This window comes from Polyodon spathula, chromosome 18 (assembly GCF_017654505.1).
Source record: "Polyodon spathula isolate WHYD16114869_AA chromosome 18, ASM1765450v1, whole genome shotgun sequence".
Classification (NCBI taxonomy): Eukaryota; Metazoa; Chordata; class Actinopteri; order Acipenseriformes; family Polyodontidae; genus Polyodon; species Polyodon spathula.
In genome coordinates, this window is record NC_054551.1 from 29,603,364 (window position 1) to 29,623,379 (window position 20,016).

The following is a 20,016-nucleotide window of genomic DNA, read 5'->3' on the forward strand; positions in this document are numbered from 1 at the left end:
ATTTTTTTATTGTTGGGTTTACTCCCTCAAAGTTGGGGTTGGCTCATTGTCTGCTTAGTTAATTGAAGTCCTCTTCAGTTGTCCAGGTTTAAGAAGCTCTGGAGAGCTCTTGGGACAGGTAGTTCATAGATCCCATCTGGGAGTTTGTTGTTGGTTAACAAGCAGTCCCGTATGGTCACTCTACACAGGTGTACAAGCTCACATGGTTCTCTGTAGCGGGTTCGAGGTATACAGTCTTTCCAGTCAGCAACGAGAGGATGACGCCCAAAACCAATCTGAGTCTGCAAAGCTGACAGATTAGTTCTTTAAAATCCCATCTAAACATATTGTAAAATAGTTCACTGTAGGATAGTTTTTGATGTTGGAGCAACAGAATTTCATTAAAATTAAATCTTTTTTTTTTTTTTTTTTTATACCTATTTGGTTTAATTTCCTATTATAATCTTCTGCATGTTTGGCAAACTATAGCTAATTTCAGAATAAATCATTTCTATTCTGTATAGGGGAATTCTGCCTACCTCAATGTCTGTGATAGATATGTGGGTGAGCACCCTGGCACACAAGGTTATACAGACTCTAGCATCCTCAATGATATCAGTGAAATCCAGGTCATCCAGAATTCTTACTCTTGGTGGGTAGAAGAGTACAGTGAGCACAATGTAATTCGGGGTTCTCTCCCTCTCCAGCAGCCCATATTGCAGAAGGATCTTCAATATGTAATGTTGCCTGGTCTGGGCTACATAATGTAAAGGTGTTACACCACTAAGAGGGCTTGGACTGTAAACTGGTGTGAAGGGTCTATAAACAAGAGTTGGAAACAACTTTTAGTACAAATAGGGCCAGAACACTTACTGTATTTAATGTTCTTGTTCATTTGATCACACGTTAAAATAGGTCCATGTTCAAGATAAATTAATGGAGAAAGAAAGTTTGTAATATAAAAGTTTACTCCATATAAAATATATGGAAACATGATATTTGTTAGACAGAATTCATGAATTGTTATTTAAAGCATTATCATATATATCTTTATTTATTTTAAATTTAACCCCGCCCGTGGCGCAACCGACAAGCATGTGTCGTTTTCTGTTTGCTGTACCTGAAGCAGGCAATCTAGTAGATAAATACAGGAATACATGTGCAAGTATAACTTGATGATGTTAAGTATAGCTGTGCATGTTCTCATTTGTGTAAAGCTATTATTATTATTATTATTATTATTATTATTGTTGTTGTTGTTTTTCTTATCTACTGCATTTTATTAGATTGATGCTGCTGTTACCTCCATATGAGTGCCAGGTTGTTGGTTTTGTCCTGAAGAAAACCTGAAGTCTTCTCCATTAGCTTCTTCACAAAGGAAGGGTTTCCCCTCCGAGCAAATACCCAGTAAAGAATGGTGTTGATGCATACTTCAGTGAACTCGAGATAGAAGTGCACATCAAGGCGCTGGCGAGCATCCTGTGCAAAGCCGATGTAGTCTGAGATCAATGCCTCAAATTGTTCCAAATCGGCATTTCTCAATAGTTTGGCCAAGGTCCTATAAATCCGGGGTTCATAACTCTGATACCCCCATTGGCCTGGGAACTGGTATAGTGGTCTCCTCCCTATCTTCTGCACCAAATCACAAAACACGTTTGTTTTCCCGCAGTTTGAAGCTGTTGGCTCAGCACTGTCAGACATCCCTGCTGAAAATAAAGCCGTGCCTTGGAGGTGACATCACAATACTGTTTAAAAATGTTGTTGGTGCTGCTGATGCTGATTTTAATGTAGGACCTACCATATCTGAAATATGAAATATTTGAAATATTTTTTTCCGCCAATAAAAACTCAAAAGTAAGATCTGAAATACTAATGCTTAATTATGACGAAGTTGTTTATAGTACCGTTGCATCACACCGCGGGTCTTCAGAATGTAGACATCACACTCTCATCAGAATGTAATCAGTCATACATCCTGGGAAGTGCTAAAAGCCAGACCAAGGCAAAACTGCCCGAGTGGCCTTTAAAGGGTGCGTGATTTTCATAAGATGTCCGTCAAAAGATTTCTCCATTATCATTGTAGCAGTTTCCCTATTTTTTTTAGTTAATGCTTCCAGTCCAAAACTATGCTAATTATCACTTTACCATCCAATGTTTCTTGGTGCTGTAAGTACCATGAACATCTAAAACAGACCCCTCATAATATTCAGTGTATGTAATCGTTGTAATAATCTTTATAATCTTTTATTTTTATATAGTGCCTTTCAAAGTAGACCACCATAACAAATCACTTTCACCCGATAGATGGAGCACAAGGAGGTTAAGTGACTTGCTCAGGGTCAGACAGTGAGATGACAGACAGACAGACTGATGTATTTAATTTGGGACTTCGAAAACCCGGCAAACGTTAATTCTCGGTCCTTATTAATGCGTCGTTGAACTGCACAGTAATTGCTGACTCTGGTCGTTTTTTTTTTTGTTTTGTTTTGTTTTTTTTTTTTATCTCTCAAGATGGGAGACTTCTGTTTCAGTTTTGTCTGATTTGGGAAAATTAACAATTTGTGTATCGCTGTTTGATTTGCCCGCGACTGATGCAAACACTTTTCCATTTCCAAACAAACAAACAAACAAAAAACATTCAGGTTTGCTCTCGTTTTATCTGTGTATATGTACCTTATTCCACTAGAGGGCAGTAAAAAAAAGTGAATCATGTTTAAAAGTGCTCTGTTCTTGAACAATACTAGAGGCTGCAGTATATCTGTGTAACAACTTTCTAATTACAGTAGTTGTGTTTTTTTTGTTGTTGTTTGTTTGTTTTGTTTTTTTAAACGTTTCTTTGAATTATGAGCGTAGCCATTTACTCCAGGTCAGCTTGCATGCTAATCAATATAAAATATATAATACTGATTGGTATAGAGGCAACAGTGATAGACAAATTGAATGGCTAGCTGACCAGAACCATCCATTACAATCAGATAAATAAGGCCATTGGGCTGTTATGGCCTTGTAATTTCCCTCAGTGTTTCCCTCTAGCTGAAAAAGTAATTGGATTGAGAAAAGGACATTCATAGTGCATCTTACACACCATTCCAGCAGGGCTTGCTCCAAACATGAAACTGTCCGGAGAACGAGATAAAAATGCCTGCTTTTCTGATAGGTGGCTGATGACCTTCATCACGACTGCAAAAGACAGGTAGGCTGGCTACTAGGTAGTTATATTTGTATTGGTGGACTGATTTTTAAATAAACAATTCACTGGCAAATACATTTGATGTCATAAGTAAGTTAAACAAGACACAAAAAAATAATGTAACAGAATATTCGGGATATTAGTTTATTTTTAATGTGACATTCATAATGTTGGCAATATAGTAGTAGATTACAAAAATGTCTTATAGGTTATTACTTACCCATGGTAGACATCATTCTCAGGTTTTACAGTCATTCCTTTACAAAATCTCTATCAAATGATGATATAACTTCCATTCAAGTAAAACAAATCTTTTCTTGGTGTGAAGCCTAAAAAAAGAATCATTGAGTCATACTGCCACTCTGCTAATGTCATCATAAAAACAGTCAGATCAGCAGACCATGAAAAATTGACCCGCTTCTGTTTCAGAGCATCGTAGTGATGCTATTTGTCGAAAGGAATCATAGCTGGCAACTTTTCATATGACCAACTCAAGGTCTAACAGTGTATTAAGTCTGGGTTAGCAGGGGAGGCAGCGGGTAAACATGGATCAAAGGGATAACACTGAGAAGATCATCAGACGCAAACGTTGTTTGTACTGGATATGATGTTCATGTTGCAAATCCTTTAACGGATATGGCAAATCACATTTGAAGTCAAAATGTGCATATAGGCCAAACTCCATTCTCCAATAAGCAATTTAAAGCACATTATTGCCAGGATAATACATTTGTGGGGTCCAAAGAAAACAGCTCCAGTATCATTCATTCCCTGTTCTTGTTCTTATTTAAGACCCTGGAATGAAGAGTTTATGTCGCATTCTAATCACTCGTGATTTGTTAAATAAGTATTTGCTCTGTTGTCTGTTATCTGTTATTTTAACTTTCCTCAACCTTCAAATACCTGATACTCCAATGTATTTTGAGCAGTAAAGGTTTGTCTCTTAAAAAGACTATTAAGAGACAAACATAATTGTTTACCACTTTAGCAAAGACATCTCATGAGATTTGGGAAGCAGAAGCTGAGCAGCAATCATGTGATCAGTTACACAAGTTTATGTCTCACAAGACACAAATATTTTACTAGAGACATTTTATTATAAGATATGTTTTTGTCAGACTTACAGGACAAATCACAGCAGAATGCCCAAGGAAAAACAGTGGATCCAACAGGTTCTCATCTAAATAATCAGTAATGATAATTATTAATGACAAAAATAATCATGTGCTTTAAAAATAATAATTCAAATAATAAACTGCTTCCAAAAGTGACAGAGGCTTGATCTGTGGGGTGTTTTGTAGACTAACAAGAGTGAAAAAAGCAAAACATTGCTCGGGTAGCTGTACAAAACTGATGCAGTTAATAGAAAGCTAATACAGTACAGAAATATAATGATTCATTGTTAATAGTTCACATTTAAATATGATGATGTGTCTTGCTGCTTTACCACAGTATACTAATAAAGCCTCTCCCTTTTGAGGAAACTCGTATTCAAGCACCGACGAACCTCTTTCAGGAGTTTTGGAGGGCACTCAAACATGAACAGTTCAGCCTGGTCTCTATCATATTATAGATAGCCTAGTCTGTAAGCAGTGAACCTAAACCAGTAGGGCTGACGGATACAGGATTGCTGATGCAATGGAATGCACAGCCATGTGTCTGAAGATAAAAGCGCAGGAGTGAAAGAATGCCAGATGCTTAAACTTCGTCAGGAATAACCTTGATAACTATGGTAACATTCAAAAAGATGAAAGCAGTCATATCACATTGTATCAGTCTCATTTCTGAGCTTTAATTTTAAACGCCATTAACATGTTCCAATTACAGTGTCATTGCAATATACATGTGTAATTACTGTGTGGTTACTTTTTAAAATTTTATTTATGAGGGGATTAACATTTAACTTTTTGCATCGTGATAAAACTGTTTGATTTCAAAGTTATATACAAGCCGAACATTTACGGTTAAAATTAGGAAAAGGAGATGAAATCAAAATTTTACCCCAAAACCTTTATCTTAATTCAAAATTGCTATTCAGTCCCCCAGCTGGACGACTGAAATAATATTCTCTGTGCTGTATCCAAAGAGGAACCTCGGGCGGTTACAAACCAAACTTCTGTTGGCAAAAAATGAATCCTTCCTCATCCTCCCCCAGCGCCCTGCACTGCAGCCAGGGGAGCAGGTGGGTATGTCAGTCTGACACTACCGAACAGGAGCACAGCAGCCTGGGACAGATTGAGACAAGATTCCATTGTTTATTGTGTCTTGCTGACAAGCAGGAAAGGAGACTATCACAGCACAGACACTTGCTTTGTTCTTTTTACCTGTCAGCTAATTAAGATAATCAGGGTCTTTATGGAAAAGTCCCACAGCTACTGTAAAGCACAGGGATCAAGGCCGGTTTAACAGCATGCTTTTGTGATCTAAAGCTTAAAACCACAGGACTTATTGGAATTATTTTGTAAAGTGCAAACCAGTGATACAAATGAATGGTAACAGGATGCCTAGGGTGACCATGTGGTCCTTGGTTCACTAGACGGTTTGGGACAGCTATGTTTTTTTTTTTAACACAAACAATGCATTCAGGCTTCTTTTCTCTGTCTCTGTTCATTAACAGATGTAGTACTACAAAGACCAGAATGCACTGCGCAGTGAATGAAACAAAACCTGAACTGCCCTAAATGTCTGGGTGAGCCTGGACCCAAATGGTAATGCTACTCTGCACATTAAGAGTCCACTAGTATAAATTATGACATATGTGATTCAATGAAAGACATTAATAAAGACTTCTAGTTTATTTTCGTACTGTTACACATCTTATGACTGAGTGTGCTTAAATCAGAATTTACCAGGATAACTAACTGATGCCCTTTTTAACCACTGGGTATGTATCTGAAATGACCACTACGGGTGTGCAGCGATAATCTCTGCCCTATTAACAACAAATGTGTGTTTGAACTGTAACTGGGAAATCGCTATACAAAATCAAAGTTTCAGAGGGGTCAGAAATTATAGCTGCACATCCCTAATGGCCATTAACTATTTCTTTAACCTTTTTTGCTGGATGACCAACAGTTGGATTCTGATGAACCTCTGAAACTTGCCAAGGTAATTCTTGAGAGTATCAGAGTCTGGGGTAAATAGTGCCTGCCTGCCTGCCTGTCTGTATGTTTGTGTAGGTCCACACTGTACTGCAAGACACTCTTAGTATATGTTTGCATATGCATACTGTGGATGTAATGCATGGTGATTTACTTTTTCATGATACTGATCACTTTAATTTACAGCTGTCGTGGGGGATGTATGTGACTGAACAAGATTAATACTTAGACTATGCCTTCAATCTCAAGTTACTTTTTAAGCGGATTTGCATCTACCCAAATATAGTACTGTATCTCCACATAACAATTGCAGTACATAATGTCATTCTTTACTTTTAAAAAATGAATCAGATCATCAAAGACTTAGTATAAGACCTAGTCTTATACTGTATTTAATTGTATGTATTTCTCATTTGTATTAGATTTTGTAAAGATGTTTATTAAAAATTAAAAATAATACACCAAATGTGGCTTAATGCATTTTAATTTTGTTGGTCAGTTTTGGTAGGTGTCTCTGGATGTCTGGTAGGAAACAGTCGCAACTTCATCTTATCAAGACCCTTTTGGGCAAAAAGTCACATGTTTCTGTTAACAATGTGGCAGTATTCTGCAAATCTGATCCTGCAGAATTTGACATTCTCTCCTCACTGTTCAAAAGTTAAACGTTTGCTGGTATTGTAATACAAAAGGCTTTTCAATTAACCCTGTTTGTACCTCAATCCACTTTTAACTGTCATCTGACACCATGTTTCAGTAGGAAACAGGCTAGAGTTGCATCTGTTTATGCACTATTCAAAAAGCCCCAGCTCTGCTGTAGGACTGCTGCCAGTAACAGTCGTATCTGTTTTTAATTAAAAATCCTTGCAAAGGCTAAACAATAAAGACTCTTTTGTGTAGCATAATAAAAAATCCTCAGATTATTCTATTCTGTTTTTTTCTAAATCACACTTCTATTTTTCAATCATGATAATCGAAGGTAAGGTAAACCAAGTATAATTAAACTCCAAAATTATTTACAAAAGCAACTACTGTTTTATGCTTTTATCTTCAGGCTAATTTCCAGATGTTTCTATGAAACCACATATGTTTTTAATGTACTATCAGGTAATTTAATTTTACGTTAACGTATGCTCAGCATTTAAGATTTTGTTGGAGGAAAACGTTTTCCGAGTCACTGTTACATTAATACAAAACACAACAGATTAGAAATTCAGAGCTTTTTCATATAGTTTTTCTGTGGTTCTGTGGAGAGTTAGTTTGTAAATGAACCAAATTTCAAAACTCATCGAGTTTAATATAGGGTTATCTGGTTATAGTTTGGAAACAAACACGGTTTTGAGTTTTTGTTAAATACTTTTTTCTTTCCACGAGCAGACTTTGAGGAAGGAGGGGATTTCTTGAATACAAGTTCTCTACTGTCTAATCAGCATGAAAGACTATGCTTGAGAGCATGACATGATCTGGCAAAACACCTAAAAACAGGATGAACAATAGAGAAGGATGAAAATAGCCTTGGATCAAACTACAGCATTTTGAATCTATATTATCTACTTCTCTTCATATTTGTATATCATATTATGTGAACTCTGTATAATTTCTATCATTGTTTGTGCTTATCACTATTCCAGCAAAACATTGCTTCTGAAAAGACACCTAAATGCTGAAGTGAGGTAGGGAATCATGGCATTGTGTCACAGGATTCAGTACATATTGTTTTAGATACACTGTTGGCTGGTATTCTTTAGTGAAGAACTGGCACCTTTGTTTGGAGCTACCTAATTAAAGCATATGAGGCATCAAGTGTGCCATTGCACCCCCAACAAGTAATTACAGAACATTCTCCTTGTATTTAGAAACACTTACCAATGTGATGCAGAAATAACGTTTTATGTAAACCATGATATAAAATGAGAGAACACATTATTAAATGCACTTGTTAATTCAAGAAGAATAAGAAGAGATTAAATATACATAATAATATATTTAACAATATTACTTTATCAGACACATTTGTGTGTGTGTGTGCGAGTGTGGTTCTATATTTTTATTGCCAGGATAGACTTACATTTGCATCATGTGGCAAGCAAAAGGTCAAACTACAGCCACAACAGAAAATACCTCCATAAATTACCAGTTTAAACCAGGAATCAAGCATCCAAGCCATGTGACTGGAGTAGGCGGTGCTCGGCTGGCATGCATCCAGTAGCAGTAAACCCTGTGATTGTATGAAAAAAAAAACCTAATATGACTAACGGAACCGTACTGTTGTATCAATATTTCCACCTATGGGAATGCTCCTTGTAATAGCGCCGAACATGCACAAGCATTTTGTTTGAAGAAAATAAAATAAACCCTAACTGGAACCGTGGCGTGAATAGCACAGATCATTCTACCACGGGGGTGGCTGTCAGATGAACAATTGAGAATGGCCTGGATTTGGAAGGTACAGTAAATCGTGCCTTTAAAAATGCTTTCAAACCTATGCTCGGGGGGGATGCTGTATAGAGACCGTGCTTTATTCATGTATGTAACTAAAATGTCTGTAAAGACCCACAGTACTTGGAGCTGATGGGTGAGCAGACTGATGGGGGTCTAGCGTGCAGACGTGTTACCTTTTGCATGCAATTTTATTTTGTGCTGCTGATACTCCATTCATAATTGTGAAAAACTGCTAGCTGCTGTGCGCGAGTGGAGGAGGGCAGTGCGCTGAATATAACGGGAAACCAAATGAGAGAACGGGCCCCTTTACAAGGGGTTACTTTGTTTAGATTAAATTCCATAGAGGCTACATAGGGAATGTGTGTGTGTGTGTGTGTGTGTGTGTGTGTGTGTGTGTGTGAGAGAGAGAGAGAGAGAGAGAGAGAGCGAGAGAGAGAGAGAAATAGTGTGTGTGTGTGTGTGAGAGAGAGAGAGAGAAATAGTGTGTGTGTGTGTGTGACAGAGAGAGAGAAATAGTGTGTGTGTGTGTGTGTGTGTGACAGAGAGAGAGAGAGAAATAGTGTGTGTGTGTGTGTGACAGAGAGAGAGAAATAGTGTGTGTGTGTGTGTGTGACAGAGAGAGAGAGAAATAGTGTGTGTGTGTGTGTGTGACAGAGAGAGAGAGAAATAGTGTGTGTGTGTGTGCGCGCGCGCGCGCAAAAAAAAAAAGACGATTTTGCAGTATGACATTTTCCACTATTATTATTAAAGTTTACGTTAATAGAGTTTCAAAGACGCCCATTTGTATTAGCAATCTAAATAAGACCAAAAGGACCACACAGATTACATAATTTTATCATCGTCACATGTGTTCTGCTCCTGCGCTGGTGTTTTTATAATTAGAGGTTATATTTTACTGTTACTATGTGCATTTTCACGTGTGGTAGTTACAAAATAGACATTCTGATTATCAGAATCGGATACATTTTAGTTTTGTTGTGCAGAATCCAGATGCCATTGTATTTAATTTGCCATGTACTGTAAATATGTAACTAAAACCTATAGAGAAGCAAACAGTACAGTACCGGTTCTAAATACGTACAAAACATGACCTCAAATTAATGGGTAACATTTGTTGCATGTGAAGATTCGTTTATTGATGAAGTTTTACTGGAACTGTAAAAGTTTTATACCCTATGTCATCATGGATGATGAGTGGTGTGCTCCTGTGCTCCCCACACGGGAGTATCTTTAAATAAGCTCACATGATTTCCAGGTCATCCTGCAACAGTGCTTGTATTAATTTACAACCATCCACTTAAACTTTAAAACTGAACAGTGCTGTCGACGTGGCTGTAGCAGTGGTGGACTTCTCATATGGAGTAGTGGGGCTCTGTAGTAATTTCACTGCAGCGTTCCAGATACTTTCCCTTTTCATACCATGCTGTGGAACTGTTTCCCGCCCTCTCTACACGGTGCCCTTCAGTGCACTGTACTCCATAAAAGCACCACCTCTCCGGTTTGTTTACATCCATAAAGGTGCTTGAACCACAATAACAATGTAAAAGGGTTTCCCTGAACTTTATTGGGTGCTACACCTTTATGTCTTGTTGCTGTACAACCACGTTGTAACTGATAGATTAGGGTAAAGACTATGTTGTGAAAACCAAATGTGTGAGAGAGAGGGTTTACAACGTTTTGTAGAGGATGCTGACCAAAACCTTAAGGCCTGTTACCAGCAAATCGGACCAGATCCACAATGGATTTTCAGTGAGCTGTGCCAGCAAGCCTCAAGCAGACATCAGAGAGGAAGCTCGGCAGTTTGCATCTTTGCCATCATCATTTTTTTAATTAACAGATTTCATTGGGTACCTGGTTTAGCATAAACACAAATACAAACTGCTGTCAAAGCCCTGGCTAAGGTATTTAATTAAATTAAAACCCATTTACATTTTAAGAGCTTGTTTCCTGTATCTACAATGTGCCCTTGAATCAGTTTTAAAACAGTCCAACCAGCTGCCTGATGTATATAGTCTCTTCAAAACCTGCAGCACCAGCTCTCCAAGGGTAACGTCCCTGTTTTTATGCTTGCTAGACATCTATTGGCTAGTACGTAGGTGCCTGGTAAACTACACATATATTGGATAAATAGAGAGGTGTTCAAATAACTAGTCTTTAAATTAGAACAATAATATTTCTGTGTTCATCTATCAAGTCAATGGATTCTTTGTGTAATTAATACAACATTTCCAATGATCACTGAAGTCAAAAGTGTGCTGTCACCAAGTGTGAACTAACAAAAACAAAAAAAACTTTATCAGACCAAGAAAAGTGAAAGAAAAAAAATAATAAAAGGGAAGAACATTCCCATATTCAACCCATTCGGCAATTAACCACAACAGTCCATTAAAGTTCATGTAGTATCTAGAATTCTTTAATATATATGTATTGTTTGTCTTTCTCAATGTGTATTTGCATTCCCATGTTTTTTTCGTGAGGATATTGTGGAATGCATGGGAAAGGTAAGTTTGCTATACTGCTGTGGTCAAGGTAGAAGTTTCTGGTGCCCAAACTATTACAGCATGCTAGGAATCTATGCACCCAAATATAAACAATCCCAAGCTCCCTCTGCTGTGTACACATAGCACCATGACAGCATCTAAATAAACCAGTTAATAGCATGACATTTTATTAACAATGCACATGTCTTATGTGGAATACAAAAAGGAAACATTCTATATTTCTTTGCCTGCTTTGTTAGTTCTTAATTATGCACACGGGTCCAAGAAAAAACACTGGTTCTGAAGCATACAGTCCCTGATCTGCCAGTCAGGAGGCTGTCAGAAGGCTTGGCAGATTGATAACATTCTGTTTATTTGTTCTGGACAAGTAAATGGTTAAAAGAAGCAAACAAAAGCACCAGTCATTAAAAAAGCCTGTAGTTTACCAACACAATGACTAATAAAGCATCTGTAGTACCTTTCTAATTACTGAACACTAGCAGTCAGCAAAGCTCTAGGACTGTATATTACAGATTCTCTGCCTCAGGCAGTGCTGGCAAATTTTTGAAGATTCTCCTTTTCTACCCACTGGCCATTTGTGCTGTGCTGTTTGGTGGCACCTGATTTTAAACTTTCTAAACCACAAGCGAGCATCTTAACTGCAATGGAAAAGAGCCAGGCTCATCTGCATTCGTGGTTGTAGAGCTTTTAACCTCACCTCATCTCACCAACAGGACAGAATCTGAAACGGCAGTGCATCACACAACACTTCCCGCTACATAAGCAAAGAACATGGAGATCTTCAGAACAAGTTCATGTTGTAAATGTTTTTAGGAGGTATTAACAAAATAGATTTCAGAATCAGAAACAGAAACTTATACAATTCTCTGACAAAGGAAACGTTTGTCTACAAAATGTTTTTTTGTATATGAACTTGCATGTTAAAAAAAGGGAACATTTTGTTGGCGCACAAAAATATACCAGAATAAATCAATGAATTAATGAGTCAATCAATCTATCTTTATTTTATATAACGCCTTTCATAGTGGACCATCATCACAAAGCACTTTACAAGATGCAGATGTCAGGAGCAAGAGTCTCAGTGTCGATCCGAAAAATGTTTTCCACTTGATTTGCATCCTCAGCGGTTTCTCAGCAGGAGACAGTTTATCACTAATGATTTTATTTTTATTTTTTGCATTTTTCTTGGATATTCCAACCTAACGAACAGACCAAATGCATGCAATTAAGTGCTCATTAAGGTCATTTTCCATGCCATTCTCACAAATCTGATGAAATCATTTGCAAATGTTTCTTCTTGTAAATTAGCACAAGGGAAATTAAACTTTTAAATAATTAACGGCTGCAGGGGTGCATCAAACGGGATAATGAGCCTCGATTAGCAACACAATTAAAAACTGCCCATAACCTTTTATTTGCTTTTCTTGTGAGGGCTCTAGTTATTTTGACCTATTAATTTATTCAGATTTTTAAAAAAAAACTCCTCAAATATTTAATTTTCAAGTGAATTATGAATTTTTCCGAAGCGAGTTGTCTCGGAGATTTCAGTTCTGCATTTTAGCATTTGGTGGCTTTTTTGTTGTTGTTTTTGAAGCTCGATCAGGTTTCATGTCATACCAAGTTTTATTTTACACACACACACACACAGACACACACACACACACACACACACACACACACACACACACACACACACACACACACACACACACACACACCTCTGACATTTCAGAATGTTAATGTGTTATAAAGAGGAGGGTAAATAAGCACTCCCTTCATTCATGCATGCAAGTAGCTCATTATTGTTAAGATAACACATCACAACAAAACTGTCTGAAAAAGGTTAACAGAGTCAGGTATTTACCCAAAATGTTCTGATAATCTTTATAAATACATATTTGATACAACGCAACCTGGAATTGAAGATTTTGTTTGCCCTTGAACCAAGCCCCCGGTACAAACTGAAACCTGTGGAATTTTATTACAGATGAAGTGAGGTCTGGAATCATCAATCAGTGAGTCCAACTCTTAGATGTCATTGGATCCAGAGCTCTCCAAAAACAATTAAACTGCACGGAATACAGAATTGGTTTTGTAAAATGAGATTTGGTTGAAAGCTCAGCAGGACCCCTTGTTAATTACAGGTCTGAGCTTCAGAAGAAGACAGTGAAATTGCAAATTGAAGGTGTCACCTGAGTGATTGAGTGCTCCTATAGGGAAGCTAATGGAATTTCCAGTTTGCAAGTAATTTTGTTGAAAGTAGATTGATTGACGTATAGTTTACAAGAAACGCTGGGAATGTTGTCACTTTTGTTTGCTGAAGTTTTTTTTTTTTTTTTTTCATTATATTAAGAAGAATTTGTAAGAAGAATGTAATCATATTTCCAGGATTATGTCTTGAGAATATAAGTCAGCTGTGCTGTATTTCAGTAGCAAGCCTCTTACAGCATGCAAGCTTCTTATAACTTAAGAAGTGTGGTGCAATTTAACCTGTGCTACAGCATGTGTTATTCCGTGCATGCAGCGATACCCTATGGCATTCTCAAGTTCATCTGTTGCAGTGAACTCCATACGGCCAATCACACACACATAGTTAAACTCATTATACTACGATTTAGGGAGGGCACTGAGAATAATATAAGTAGGTCTGTGTGTTTTGTGTAAAATTAAACCCCCTATTACTTATATGTTTCAATGCTAACACAAGATGAGGTCAAGCATATAGGAAAGTCAAGTAGATCATGTCTTTTTGTAGTTTGTGAATGTACACATGAGATGAGACTACAAAAAAACGATCAAACCCTCTGGTCGCAACATGCTGGTTGGCCTTGTTCATTGAAACTAAATGTCATTCTTGTTTGTTGTGCTGTGTGTTACAAAATGACATTGCAAGTAAGGCAGTTGCTTCTGTTGTTTAAGGGTTTATTGAGCAGTCTACAGTTTATTTTTGGCAGCAGGACATTTCAATACAGTTGACAACCTTGTTATATAAAACAATAAATGCTTCAGGCGGGAGATGGGTTGCAAATCTATACTGTCCAATTGTAAGCTATGGACAAACGTTCTGCACCACCAAGAAAGTCTACCGGAAACCGTAACAGTAGTACAGTATTTCATGTTTCAATGTCTGTTTTTCGTTAATTCAATATGTTAACATAAGATTATTCAGCAGATTTCATTCGACTTTATGAAGGAAAATGTTTTAATTCTATAGGATGATGCCAAACTTTTAGCCATAGCTCAAAATTTCCAGTATTACGTAAATCCTGGAGAAATGTTGACTGCCATTTATAACCTATGAAGGAGATTTACATAGAGGGTCCTGTTCAAACAAACAAAAACACTTTTATTCTAAATTAAACAAAAGTTTTATTTCAGAGCTAAGCTGCACTAATCGGTTGCTGTGGCTGCAGAACAAAGATTACAGTATATCATCTATTAATCTCTTTCTCAGAGACAAAATTTAATAGCCTTGAAGCATGTCCTGACATGACAATCACACTGCACTGTACTGTTCATCCTCATTAATCAGCATTAAGACCCGTGTCGATTTCAACTCCTTTTTATCATAGAGGGTAGCTTTCATAAAATAATGACTGCTATACTCGATGCTAACCACTAGGCTGCGCTGCCTACTCTAGACTAACAGGGCTATCTCTGCAATGCTAACGAGGCATTTTTGAAAACCTTCCTTGGAGGCAGCTGTCAATGAAATGCTGTCTTGCTGAAGACAAATGGAATATGTAGAGCATATCATGCCAGGTGTAAGCCTATCCCACCACAGACAGCTTGCTGTCCCTAGAGGCAGGGTTTTGACCAGACTAGAAGACTGACAACATGAACAAAAGCATGCATTTCAAATCAGCTTTATTATTCACATTTAAACTTTCAGAAAATAGACAAAGCACCGAAGAACCGTTTCTAAAATCCTCCTGAAGAAAATTATTTGTTAGTGCTTTAATTGACTGACACTATAAGCTGTTTCTTTTTTCACTGAATATAATAAAAATACAAAATATTTGACAGCGAGAATGCTTACCCTGTTATAACAAAGATTATAATAACATACCAGCAAGCAGGCTAGTATTTTCAAACGTGCTCTAGTGCAAAACTTAAGGGGTTTAAAGTGTAGGACACTACACAGTTCACTAAAAAACATAACGAGTATAAATCACTCCATAGCAAGTCCTTTTTTAAGGGTATCTGTTTAACACATGAAGTACTGAATAAAGGTTAAGGGTTAGCAATCGTTTTTAATGAGTGACAATTCTTAATAACACCACCCACAAATTTTGAAACTTGCTTTTCACTGTATTTGTATCCTGTGTATTAATGTGAAACACACATATGCGTGTGTATGCATATGTGTATGAAAATGGTGATCCTTGTGACCTTTCCATGTACATAAATCCTACACAACACAGGATTGGAGTTTCTGAGCTTTTATCACAAATGCTTCTTCCTTGAACAAATGCTGTGTGTAATTGTATTTTAATTGAGTGAAAAGGGTTGTGTAAAGAAGATGTAGCCATTGATTTGAAAATAGGTTAAGAAATCCTGTGGTTTTAGGCAGTGAAGCTGAACCCTAAATCAAAAGGCGGCGAGAAGGGCAAACAGCTGCAAGATAAGATATAGCTTTCACTCCTTTACTGTGCAGAATACTAAAGACTAGGAAAGCAAGGCAGGTGGTACAGTGGTTTGATACAGCTCCGGAAGACTGGTGTTGAATCCAGTTTAAAGTACATTTTGGGTAAATGCCATTTCATATATATATATATATATATATATATATATATATATATATATATATATATATATATATATATATATAGTATTGGCTTTTAAATGGCTCTTTGTTGTTTTGGATTTGCTAAAGTAGGGTGGCAAGTGTAGTCAAAGTACCTTGCTACCAAGCTAAACTGTAGTTTTAACTGTAGGACAGATACATTTTAGTTTACTGTTTCATAATGAGTGCCTAATTGAGATAAAAGCAAGAATATTAGTAAAAGCAATCCAGACCATGGAATATTTCAGCTATACTGTACCATAGCACTCATATAATGTTCTTGAAATCTATCACTGTGTTGAATTGACTGCAGCACATGGTGTGATTAACTTACCATACTCAAGCTTGAGGAGGTGTTTACTTCACTTTCAGGGAAAATAATACTTTTCGTGCATTTCCACAGGTGTTTGGAGTAAATCAAGATGTATTCCAGTATCTCAGGGTTTATTTCCTTGCATTAAAGAGTGTTTTTAGCACACATCTGTGTGCTGTTGTTCTCAGTCCCTTAGTTTGTGTTTTCTTATTCTTTTTAATTAAAATGCCACTTAAAGCTCTGTTGAATGGCCCAGCAGGGACATATTGGTTTTCAGTGCTGTACTACTCAGAGACAACAAGGACTCACAATATACTATGCACTGTTCTGACTGCTGAAGGTTGTCATAGATACAGGAGAGCTGTAGGTACCTCAGCATTCTCACATTTAGAATATTTTCTCTGGACAATCCCTGAACAGACAGGAAATCCCCAGGAAAACCAATAAGCCTACCAGTTTATTGCAGCAAACCTCTCCACCCAATTTCATAAAAAAGAAGAACTGTAACAAAGAAACAGACTGCAAATTGATGCTTTGAGTAAATAATAGGTTTATAGGCTAGCATAAAATAGAAAAACACCATAAAAATGGTGCTAGCGTACTCTGATAAGTTTCTTGTGGCCAATAATATCACAGAAAACCAAGATGCCAAGTGCAGTCAGGCCTAAAGAGTAAGTGTCACTAGCTGTGTGTATTCGCAGTTTTCCACGGGGAAAGCCAGAACATGTTTCTAGGAACCGAGAGTTAACCTACATGCCATTGCTAAAAAGTCAGCTTGCATGTCACAACAAGACCTTTTTTTTTTTGGCTGGAGTAAGTTAATTCTTTTTTTGTCATGTAATTTCAAACGTCTTTTCACAGAAACCGCATATCTCCCTTTCCTTGAGAATAATTACTGTCCTGTTTTCTCCCTTTTAAACAGGAATTCTCTCACGCGAGGCTCGTCTCACCTCCATTGGGCTTTCACCTGGCACATAACCAGTACCTTTGTCGAGCTCTCCTGCTTATCAATGCCTCTCTCAAAATAGCTTTGTTTTCATGGAAATTACTTCTCTTCCATTGATACCTACTCTGTGTTACGATATCCAGTGCTTTTACGCTGCTTTGAATCCCATTTAGAAAGTTTGAAAAAGACGTCTGTTAAGGTCTTTGATGTTCTTTATAATACCGATAAAAAATGAGATCTGCATAAGTCCTGGGGCTAAGGTTTCCATTACAAATATTTTAGGGAGTATTAAGGAACTTTTTTTTTTAAAGTTCCTTAATAGCACCATACAAAATCTATCCAAACTTTACGTGACTAGCATCATGTACTGTGCAGTGTGTATTAGAGCTTTTGTGTGGTTAAATCTAGGTGGTACCAAGCACTGAGTTCAATAACAGCACCTTAGGGGGAAGTGACTTTGTTCACTTCCCCCTAAGCAAATCAGCAATGTTCACTTCAGACCCTTTGCTTGTCTTGTTCTGCAGCTGCATTATTCACTGTAGCCATTCTTCCTAACCCTTCAGTGTGATTTACCATTCTTTAGACATTGGAGAGCACTAATCAGAAATGTGTTGAAGCATACAGTCATTACTTTAATGTAAGTCCTAGTCATCAGTTCCATGTAAAAGCTCACACCTATTTTGTACAATGGCAGAAAGGCTACATTTACAATGAATGCATTGCTTGAATTAGTCCACTTAGTATTGAGTTAACATGACCACAGCATGAGTCACCTCATGTCCTCTGTCTTTATTCATATTGTAGCTGTTGTCTCAGGTTTGGTACAGATCTTCAGAAGCTGTAAAAGAGCATAGTAAAGTGTAACGGTGTGAAGGCGTGGTAAATCAGAGTTGTGTATGGTATTGTAAAACAAATGGTTAATCCATCATTGTAAAACACTCAGTTGAAAGCTATGCACTGGCGTTTTATTTTCCATCTACCATTCCTACATGGTGGCTCATTTCATTGGCCTTTATGGGTAATGCTAAAGTGATTTAAGGTGGTATTGTTATGATTGCAATGCCACAAAATGACTGAGCTCTTTAGAAATCCAAGCAAAACAAACGTATCTCAATAGATGCAGGAGCCCAACAAAATATTGTAGAAAGAGTATGGATGGACAGGTACACTAATGGATTAAGAGTCAGGTCAAAAAGCTGCACATTTATTAACAGATGGCTCATGTACAGGATAAAGTGCATGTGTGCTCAGTGCACAATAAACAATGCAACATTAAATATGGTGGAATAAAACCGTGACTACGAATACAAAGTCAGACACATTCAAATGCAGTAAGAAGAGAAACATAGCCTTGTACCTCTGAAATGATATACTTCCAGTACTAGACACTGTGACAGATACAAACCACCAATTATCTTTGCAAATTATGGTGCCGTATGTGTATGAGTTGATGCATGGACCATTGCAGGAAACTTAGTCAGAAGCGGAGCAGGTTAAGAGGATGAATTTTTCTTATGTCAGCATCTCGGACTACCATGTAATTGAAGCATTACAAAGTGACATTTTTAATACTGAATAAGAACTAAGCAAATGACTTTCTGTTATCACAGGTTGCTCTGGATTAGAAGCTGGGTTTAATTCCCAGGCAGGGTTGATTTAAGGTCAGATCCCAATGTGAAATGAGTGCTTTTGGGCAGGCTTGCCTTCTGTCCTGAGGGTCCCAAGATAATCCTGTTTGATTTGTAAAAAGAATGAGGGGCCAGGGCAAGCCACTTTCCTGCCGGAGATGGGATTAGTCCCAGCAGCAGCTCCTTGAATATGAACGCTCTGCTGCCGTTTCCATCACAGTGGCAAAACATCTCAATTACGGAAATTGAACATTTAGATTTGTGATACACACACACATATGCAATACTGTACATTTCCTCATATACCTCAATAGTGTATAGTGTATAACTCACATTTAAGTAATAGAAGAAAAGAACACTGGTCCATTCAGTCCAGAAGATGCTTATATTAAGCAGCATTCTGTTGGTGGAAGATGTCACTCACACAATGATAGAGAACAGATTGATAGCGAGAACACTTGCTTTGTTTTGTCTGGATATTTCACATGGAATTCGTCATATGCTCCCAAGTGTCCCTGTTTAAAATGCACAATGATCATCTCTACACCCTCTGCCACTGTGGCTTTGTCATAATGGTTCACTTGTCAGTCTGAAACTAAAGTACAGTAAACAAACTAGAAATCGTGACATTCCCAGTTGCATGCATCCTTAATAATTAACAAATGAAAAAAGATGAATGCCTTTCCTGCACATTTCAACATATAATGACCACCCCCACTAATTAAAATAATTTGATTTCACACGCGATAGCTTTACAATTCCGCACGTTTTTATAGTGCATTGAAATAGGACATTTGTTAGTGTGTTTATTGTGCTTCTTTTTTTTACTTTTTATAACCATGCTGTACCAGCGGTCATTGTTTTCCAAGTCTTTACTGTGCTAAAGAAAAGTTTTAAATCTCGGTTCTAGCTTTCTTTGAGCTTTAAAATAGTAGATAAATCTCCTAACCTCTTACAATGACAAGTCAGAAAGGGTAGTATTACCTGCACACTAAGTCCTGTTTTCACTTCATTATAAAGATGAGCAATATCTTTGGAAATGTATGACTCTGACCTTCTTGTGCATCTTCAAGGTTGGAATGGTTAGTTCTGGGTGTGGATAATTCCAGTTCTACAGTAGTGTGGGACCTTGC

At 37.3% G+C, this 20,016-nt stretch overlaps 2 protein-coding genes across 2 annotated transcripts in view; one reads left to right on the forward strand and one right to left on the reverse strand.

Annotated features, from left to right (window-relative positions):
- Positions 1–31: 31 nt before the first annotated feature.
- Positions 32–1,680, reverse strand: LOC121330727 (ankyrin repeat and SOCS box protein 17-like). The gene is made up of 3 exons (XM_041277449.1): positions 1,283–1,680; positions 519–798; positions 32–281 (listed from the first exon to the last, which is right to left on the reverse strand). Exons 1-3 carry the CDS (start codon positions 1,678–1,680, stop codon positions 75–77), a joined length of 885 nt encoding a protein of 294 aa, XP_041133383.1. The 3' UTR covers positions 32–74.
- Positions 1,681–8,517: 6,837 nt separating this feature from the next.
- The window catches only part of LOC121330564 (alpha-N-acetylgalactosaminide alpha-2,6-sialyltransferase 3-like), a 56,852-nt gene continuing 45,353 nt past the window's right edge, over positions 8,518–20,016 (forward strand). The window contains exon 1 of the mRNA XM_041277172.1: positions 8,518–8,713. Coding sequence (XP_041133106.1) covers positions 8,696–8,713 — 18 coding nt within the window. The 5' untranslated portion in view covers positions 8,518–8,695. The remainder of the gene's footprint in view (positions 8,714–20,016) is intronic.

Coding starts and splice junctions, on each gene's coding strand:
- LOC121330727 (XM_041277449.1), bottom strand. CDS start 1,680: ATGTCTGACAGTGCTGAGCCAACAGCTTCAAACTGCGGGAAAACAAAC. Junction 799..1,282: donor AACCTGGCACTCATATGGAG/GTAACAGCAGCA, acceptor TCTTGTTTATAG/ACCCTTCACACCAGTTTACA. Junction 282..518: donor TATCTATCACAGACATTGAG/GTAGGCAGAATT, acceptor TCAGCTTTGCAG/ACTCAGATTGGTTTTGGGCG.